Source organism: Lathyrus oleraceus, chromosome 5, assembly GCF_024323335.1.
Source record: "Lathyrus oleraceus cultivar Zhongwan6 chromosome 5, CAAS_Psat_ZW6_1.0, whole genome shotgun sequence".
In the NCBI taxonomy this organism is placed as follows: domain Eukaryota; kingdom Viridiplantae; phylum Streptophyta; class Magnoliopsida; order Fabales; family Fabaceae; genus Lathyrus; species Lathyrus oleraceus.
The window spans coordinates 287787479-287796029 of record NC_066583.1 but is presented as its reverse complement, the minus strand read 5'-3'; the positions used below and the strand labels follow the sequence as shown (position 1 = coordinate 287796029).

The 8551-nt window shown below is 42.7% G+C and overlaps 2 protein-coding genes across 2 annotated transcripts; both read right to left on the bottom strand.

Annotated features, from left to right (window-relative positions):
* Positions 1 to 1267: 1267 nt before the first annotated feature.
* Positions 1268 to 2657, bottom strand: LOC127083956 (subtilisin-like protease SBT2.2). Its single transcript, XM_051024321.1, has one exon. The coding sequence runs from the start codon at positions 2562 to 2564 to the stop codon at positions 1953 to 1955; it is 612 nt and encodes a 203-aa protein (XP_050880278.1). The 5' UTR covers positions 2565 to 2657; the 3' UTR covers positions 1268 to 1952.
* A 25-nt stretch (positions 2658 to 2682) lies between these two features.
* LOC127080234 (E3 ubiquitin-protein ligase RSL1-like) lies at positions 2683 to 3238 on the bottom strand (the record flags this gene model as incomplete). Its single annotated transcript, XM_051020562.1, has 2 exons — positions 2683 to 2868; positions 2915 to 3238. Coding segments are annotated over 2 exons (510 nt in total), but the record flags the coding sequence as incomplete, so codon positions are not given.
* Between the last annotated feature and the right edge of the window lie 5313 nt (positions 3239 to 8551).

Genomic DNA, 8551 nt, shown 5'->3' with positions numbered 1-8551 from the left:
TGCTCTTCAAGGTACAGTTGGGAGTCTACTGGAGAATCGTTGTGGTATCCATCACGGTATGATAACCGCTGTCCATGGTGCTTCGGAGGGCATAACTTAAAGAATGGTGGTTTAGAGGTTGTTTCGAAGTTGTCAACTCTGAGGTACGAACTTGTTAAGACGGTTCATCTGCAATTATCGTCTCTGTGCTTGGTGAAATTGCGTGGCTGTTGAACTCGAGAGGCAGCAATATCCCACATTCACCTCTTACGTACTTCAAAGACCAAACTGTTATTTCCTTTTTATCAACAAATCCTGGATCAATGACATACTTTATTCCATCAATCGTCAATGATGTTTCTGCAATATTGGTGGCAAGGACAACCTTTCGTGCCCCTTCAGGAGTTGGTTCAAATATCTTTGCTTGTAGTTCAGTTGGTAGGTTGGCATATATAGGACATATAATTAATTCGGCAATTTTAGTCCCTAAGCCTCTAGTTCGGTGCTTCAAGATTTCTTCAGCCATTTCAATTTCTTCTTGACCAGTAAGAAATATCAATATATCTCCAGGAGGTTGAGTAACATGGATTTGAAGTGATGTGACAATGGCTGCATCTAAATAATCAGCTTCTGGGGCTTTTGTGAAGTGTATTTCAACCGGATACCTTCTCCCTGGAATCTTGAATATTGGGGCAGAATCAAAGTAATCACTGAACTTTTCTGCATCAAGTGTAGCACTTGATATCATCAACTTGAGATCAGGCCGAAAGCGAGAAATATCCTTTACTAATCCAGACAAAATATCAGTTGAGAGAGTTCTTTCATAAGCCTCGTCCACCATCACAACACTATAACTTGCCAGGTCAGGCTCACCAAGAAATTCTCTCAGTAACATTCCATCAGTCATATATTTCAGAATAGTCTTATCTGATGTGCATGATAATTGCAGCCTTATTGTAGCAGGCCAATATGTGAAATGTTTTGTGATTCTGATGTAGTATGTGTCATATGTTCTGCAGGTCTACTCCAATTGTTTCACTTGGGCATGGAATGTCGCTTGATGGATGTTGACGGTTGTTATGTCCTGCTATGTTGCAAGTGCACATTCACTGGCATGGTTGTCTTGGTGATGCAACATGTTGTGTTGACGGAAAGTTGGTTGGATTTCTTGGCAGCAATGTTGTAGCAGCATGTATGCATCTGCAACGGAAAAGCTCTTCGTGGCAGCACGTTGTTTCATGACAGCAGGATGGTGTTTTAGTTGGCATGCGTTTGATGTGGGGTTTGGTAACATTGTTTCCAAGACTTATGGAGTTACTATAAAGCCGGTCATGAGAGGCAGCACCAACAGTAAGGATCCATGGACTGAAAGAAGACATGCTCATTGGTGATGGCCCGGTATTTCCAGCAGCTTGAACCACAAAAATACCAGCCTTTACAGCTGACAGTAATGCCATGTCAATAGGATTGAAGAAAGTTGCAACATCGGGAGGATGCTGATTTAGAGTGATAGATAAACTAATTATGTCAACCCCATCTTGAGCTGCCTGGTCAATTGCTGCAACAACGTCTGCAGCGAATCCTCCAAAGCTCTTGTATAACGCCTTGTACACCGCAATGTGCGAACGAGGAGCCATCCCACTAGCATTCCCAAAGTGATGCCCAGCAACAATCACCGGAATCCCATGTTTTCCTGCTGCAACCGATGCAGTATGCGTGCCATGGCCATCGCCATCAAAGGGAGAAGCGTAGTCTTGAGTCATGTTAAATATTCCTCTTGTTATAGCAGATGCTGCAAAATGACGGGCCCCAACAAGTTTTCTATTGCAAGAGCCAGATGGAAAATCTCGAGTAACCTCGCAGATACCAGAAAAATGAGCAGGAACAGGATATGGATGTTGAGATTTATTGTCGCCGATACTAGGGTGTGATGGATCTATTCCAGTGTCAACAAACCCAATAACAACTCCTTCTCAAGCAATATCAAAACCACCATTTTGAGACCATGCTCTTTGTGGCAAACCCAAAAATTGTGGAGTATGTGTAGTCGCTGTTCTAACAGAAAAATCCAAAACCACATTGGACACTTCATCGCTGCTTGATAGTCTCTCTGCCTGCTGTTGGGTAACAAGAACAGAAAATCCATTAATCAGGTAATGGTAGCTATAGAGTTTCAAATATTTCTCTCCTTTCAACACTTTCTTCAACAAAGAATCGTGCACTCGTGTAACATAAGAGCCATATCTCTTATCTGTCTTTGTAATATTGGCATATCTTGGTTTCTGAAATTGAGTTCTTCCATTATCTTTGAAACCATTATTATCATCATTCAACCTTGTCAAAACACCATAGGAATGAGAGGTTGGAGCTTGTTTCAAAGTAACAACATAAACAGAAGTAGTAGCATTATCCAGAACATCTTGCAGGCATAAACAAGGCACAAGAATCACCAAACTAAACAACACAAAATATGTCAAATTATGTTTCCCCATCAGGGTTTCTATGAAAACTGAAAAAGGCAGAGTTGAATCCAAAGCAAACCCAGCAAGTGTGAAGAAGAAGAAGAATAGTTCACACACCCACATGCACCATTGTCAAGTTCAAGACTTGTAGCTTCTAAAGACTAAAAAAGCAATGTGATTTGGTTGAGATTGTTTTGTGAGTTGTCCTGGTGTTATTTTGTACCGTGGTAAATTGTTGGACTTACCGGTTTTGTTGTTGCATGGTTTCAATTAATTTAGAAGTCAAGAATTTCCGGCAACTGTCAATTAGAAGTTCATTCTTGCATCCCTCGTGAGGGCATTTTGGCACCATTCCATGAAGCAACTTCACCTCCACATGTTGCTTCATGCAAGAAAAGCAATACCTGTGCTGACATTCATCAACTTGGACTGTAGTATTCAAATTTTCTTTGGAGCAGATTCACCTAATTAACTAGCATAGCAATCTTCGGCTGTTTCGCAGGCCATTTTCCACTTAAAAATTGGAAAAGTGGATAGTAATCACCATAATAACTAACACGCGTCAAATCCAAAGCAATAACAGCATTGGAAGCTTGAATCAAAGCCTTAAGCTCCACAGTAATTTTACTAGTTCCATTCCCAACCACAGATTTAGAAACTTCAAAAATCAAATTATTAGTCAAATCACAAACCGCAACACCAATCCCAGCCAACAAAACCTTCTCACCTCTCATAGTCTCTTCACTCACTAAACCCTTAAAATACACCCTAACAGACGCACCTTCAACGTTAAGTGTTTAATATGTTCTCTTTAAATAGCATACAACAATGCCATTAATTCAATAGACATTGAAATAATGTAAATTGGGATTTCTACTTACTGTAACACAAAAGTGATCTTGCACCAACAATGCCGGTAACAACAACATTGAATCTTAAAATTAAACTAAATAAAAACCAATTGAACAAAAGTCTCAAGAGACTTTACTCCATTATGTTCCGTTCCATTAAGTTGATCATCTCCCAAATGCAGTCACGAAGCCTCTTACTCTGTTCTTAACCAAAGCAAAAAAAACTCAAAGATGTGTAAAACATATTGCCACACACCCTTTTACACAACTTGACCCATCATACGCTTCTAGGTGTAAGCTTCTCAGTGCAGCTGGACTGGTTATTACATCCAAGCAATAATTGATTTTATCACATGATCAAAGGTCCCATGTCTTGCTTGACCAAGGGAAAATAATCACTCCATCTCGAGACAACGTGGCGAGGCCCATAGATTCATGGAATAGCAGGTGATGATAAGTCTAAACGAAACAGTCAATGGGTAGACTCGTGACCAAATGAAATGGTCATGAGGAGAAAAGAAAAATAAATGAGTAAATGGAAAAAAAATTCAGGGCCAAAATCGGGGTATGACAGTTGCCCCTATTTAAGCGTCTTCAACTAGAGAGTATGAAGCAGGACGTTCTTTATATGATCATAGTGGGAGATGGTTAAATACTAAGAAGACCCGGATTTTGATCCTGAATCCCTATGAAATAATTAACAATACCTGTCAGAATCGGCAAAGAAGCAATCTCAAGAGAAGAATCCGTCTGGTACGGTGAAAATCGGCCTGAGTACCGAAACAGAAAGTTGACCTGGATACCAAAATAAATGGTAACACAGGAATACCCATGGCTTGAACGCCGCACATTAGTCTGAACACTAAGCATCGAAATATGAGAGTATCAATGTTGGTCTGATCACCGGAAATCTGGTCTGAACACCACTTCGATCTGGAAATCGGAAAACTGGCCTGAATGCCACAAGTACTTCGACTTGATCGTCGGAAACTTCTTCGATCTGAAAATCGGAAACTGGCCTGAATGCCACTTCGGTCTGGATACCGGGAACTGGCCTGAATGCCACAAGTTGCATCGACCTGAATGTCGGAAACTTCTTCGATCTGAAAATCGGAAAAAACTGGCCTGAATGCCACAAGTACTTCGACCTGATTGTCGGAAACTTCTTCGATCTGAATATCGGAAACTGGCCTGAATGCCACTTCGGTATGGATACCGGGAACTTCATGCCTGTCAGCATCGGCAGAAATAGGGAACAATAATAATTGAGGCAGCACGTGGGCCAACGACCCATGCTGGGGATAATAAGTCATGAACAACCTTCAGCCTGAGCACCGGAAACAAACTTCTGGCTTATCACTTGGGATACCGAGAATGTTTTATGCTTACATGCGTATGTTTGAATTTTGCGATGGCGTAATGCTCCATGAAAATGGAAATGCTACGCGATTTGGGAGGATGCAAAGCAACATGATTCTACATGCAAGGATGCGAAATGTTGGGGAAACTGCCAAGCCGAAGCAAGGAATCTTGTAAGGGAAATGATCACACTCTTCTGGACCCTGGCACTACTGTTGGGGATGCACAGCATAATGAACTATGTGGGGAAATGACCGGCCACGCAGTGTTCTGGTAATGACGAGATACCGAGACTCTGACTGGGGAGAGAACGGCGCTGCAAACCTGTTGTTGGGGGAAGCGATAGTGGTTCTGGCAACCATAATCTACGAGAGATGACTCAGCAGGGGGGAGCAAACACCGATACGGTACCGAGGTTATGCTTCCAGGAAAGAGATCATCGATTTGGGATTGAAATCCTCGATCTGACATCGAACTCTGAGGAGCAGCTGCTTCTGCTGGGAAGATACAGTCTGGTACTGTCAACTCCGCTAGGGAGTGTATAGTCTGACACACATGCTTAGGAAATGCCCCGAGGGTATCTGTTCTGAATAGATGATCCAAAGCACTTAAAATTCACATCAACTTTAAATGTTTATTAAGCATGTACCTGTAAAGCCCTTATGTGTCATGATGCAATGTTTATCAAAAATTCGGACATCATTTTTGCAAACAAAACAGTAAAATGAAAATGAAAACAGAGATATACTGAGTAACATGATTTTATTGATTGAATGGCCTCTGAATAGGCATTTACATCAGGAAGCAATCCCTAGGAAGAGGTAATCGCAAAACAGAAATTAATCTAGTGGCAATGTGAAATGGATTTCTACTGGGTTCCAATTCTGCTATGACTTGCCCGTCTTCAAGATCCTCCAAATGATCAGCCTTCTGAAAAAGTGATTGGACTGTTTCCTACCCTTTTGAAAGTTTCCAGTCACCAACATGAGATGAGATTCAGAACTAACTCAGAACGCAGTCATTCGCTAAATCCCTAACTTTTGCCTGGATTTCCCTTTTCGGGTTTTCAATCCACCGGGATACCCATTTTTGCCTAAGTTGCCTTTTCAGGTTTTCAACTTACCGGGTGTACGATCTTTTCATTTTTAAATCCCTAATTTTTGCCCGAACCTTTTCATTTTCTTGGTTCGTCGGGATGCCCATTTTTGCCTGGACTATTCTTTTTACCGTCCAGCGGGTCTATTTTATGCGAAGTATTTTTTAACTGCGTCTGAGTTTACCGGGGAAGTGAAGTCTTCACCATCCATCGTTGCAAGCATTAAAGCCCCACCATCGAAAACCTTGGTGACGATATACGGTCCCTCATAGTTAGGAGTCCACTTGCCCCTGTGATCCGTCTGAGGAGGAAGGATCCTTTTCAACACCAAATCTCCGACTTGGAAACATCGAGGGCGCACTTTCTGGTCAAAGGCTCTCTTCATCCGACTCTGATACAACTGCCCATGACAAATGGCTGCCATTCGCTTCTCTTCGATAAGACTCAACTCATTGAACCTTGTCCGAATCCATTCAGCTTCGTCTAGCTTGACATCCAACAGGACTCTTAGAGAAGGAATCTCCACTTCAACAGGTAGGACTGCTTCCATACCATACACCAGGGAGTAAGGGGTCCCCCGGTCGACGTACGTACTGAAGTGCGGTACCCATGCAAGGCGAAGGGTAGCATCTCGTGCCAATCTCTGTATGTAACGACCATCTTCTACACAATCTTCTTTATGTTCTTATTTGCTGCCTTAACATCACCGTTCATCTTAGGACGATAGGGGGAAGAATTGTGATGCTGAATGTTGAAGTTCTGACACAACTCCTTCATCATTTTGTTATTGAGATTGGAACCATTATCAGTAATGATTCTTTCGGGAATCCCATAGCGACAGATGATTTCTTTCTTGATGAAACGGGCAACCACATGTCTAGTGACATTTGCGAACGACGCTGCTTCGACCCACTTGGTGAAATAGTCGATGGCAACAAGGATGAAGCGATGCCCATTGGAAGCAGTCGGCTCAATCTTTCCAATCATGTCAATGCCCCACATAGCAAATGGCCACGGCGAAGACATCACATTCAGAGGATTCGGCGGTACATGCACCTTATCAGCATAAATCTGGCATTTATGACACTTCCGAGCATACTTGAAACAATCTGATTCCATGGTCATCCAGTAATAACCCGCCCTTAACAATTTCTTAGCCATTGCATGTCCGCCGGCATGAGTACCGAAGGAACCTTCATGAACTTCCTGCATTAACATGTCCGCCTCGTGTTTGTCCACGCATCTGAGCAAAACCATGTCGAAGTTCCTCTTATACAGCACATCGTCTTTGTTCAAGAAGAAACTGCCTGCCAATCTTCTCAAAGTCTTTCTGTCATTGTTGGATGCCCCTGCAGGGTACTCTTGATTCTTCAGAAAGCACTTGATATCGTGATACCAGGGCTTGTCATCGACTACCAGTTCAGCAGCAAACACATACGCGGCCCTATCAAGGCGCATAACATCGATCCTAGGAGCATGGTTCCACCGAACCACCTTGATCATGGAGGATAGAGTAGCAAGAGCATCTGCCATCTGGTTCTCATCACGAGGTATATGATACAGCTTTACTGTTGTGAAGAAAGTCAACAGCCTTCTCGTGTAATCTCTATAAGGGACCAGAGTAGGCTGGAGAGTGTTCCAATCACCATTTACTTGATTGATCACTAGGGCTGAATCTCCGAAGATGTCCAGAGTCTTGATTCTCAAATCAATGGCTTGCTCAATACCCAAGATACAGGCCTCGTACTCAGCTTCATTATTGGTGCATCTGAAGGTCAGACGAGCGGTGAAGGGCATGTGGGCACCTTTCGGAGTGGTAATGACAGCACCAATTCCACTTCCTCTGGCATTGACAGCCCCATCAAACGCTAAAATCCACTTTTCATCTGGATCAGGTCCCTCCCCAACAACTGGCTCTTCACAATCTTTCATCTTGAGGAACATGATGTCTTCATTTGGAAAATCAAACTTCATCGGCTCATAGTCTTCAATCGGTTGTTGAGCAAGATAGTCTGACAGAATACTCCCCTTGATGGCTTTCTGGGATGTATACTGGATATCATACTCTGTCAGTACCATTTGCCAACGAGCAACCCTTCCGGTGAGAGCTGGCTTCTCGAATATATACTTGACTGGATCCATCTTGGAGATAAGTAAAGTTGTGTGAGTCAGCATATATTGTCTCAATCGCTTAGCAGCCCATGCAAGTGCACAACATGTCTTCTCAAGCATTAAGTATCTCGACTCGCAATCTGTGAACTTCTTACTCAAGTAGTAGATGGCATGTTCTTTCCTACCTGTCTCGTCGTATTGACCGAGAACACAACCCATAGAATTTTCAAGTACTGTCAAGTACATAATCAGCGGTCTCCCTGAGACTGGAGGCATAAGGATAGGAGGATTCTGCAAATACTCTTTTATCTTTTCAAAAGTCCTTTGACAATCGTCATTCCACCTGATAGCCTGATCTTTCCTTAACAATTTGAAAATTGGCTCACACGTGGCTGTTAGGTGAGAGATGAACCTTGCAATGTAGTTCAACCTCCCTAAGAAACCACGGACTTGCTTCTCCGTTCTTGGCTCGGGCATTTCCTGTATTGCTTTCACTTTGTCAGGATCCACCTCAATCCCTTTTCCGCTAACAATAAAACCCAACAATTTTCCAGATCTCACCCCGAAAGTGCACTTGTTCGGATTAAGCCTCAGCTTGAATTTCCTTAAACACTCAAACAGCTTCTGCAGATTCACCAGATGCTCTTCTTCTGTCTGAGATTTGGCAATCATATCGTCCACATAAACCTCGA

Excerpts from the sequence above, each read along its gene's own strand:
- LOC127083956 (XM_051024321.1), bottom strand. The coding sequence starts at position 2,564 with ATGTGGGTGTGTGAACTATTCTTCTTCTTCTTCACACTTGCTGGGTTT.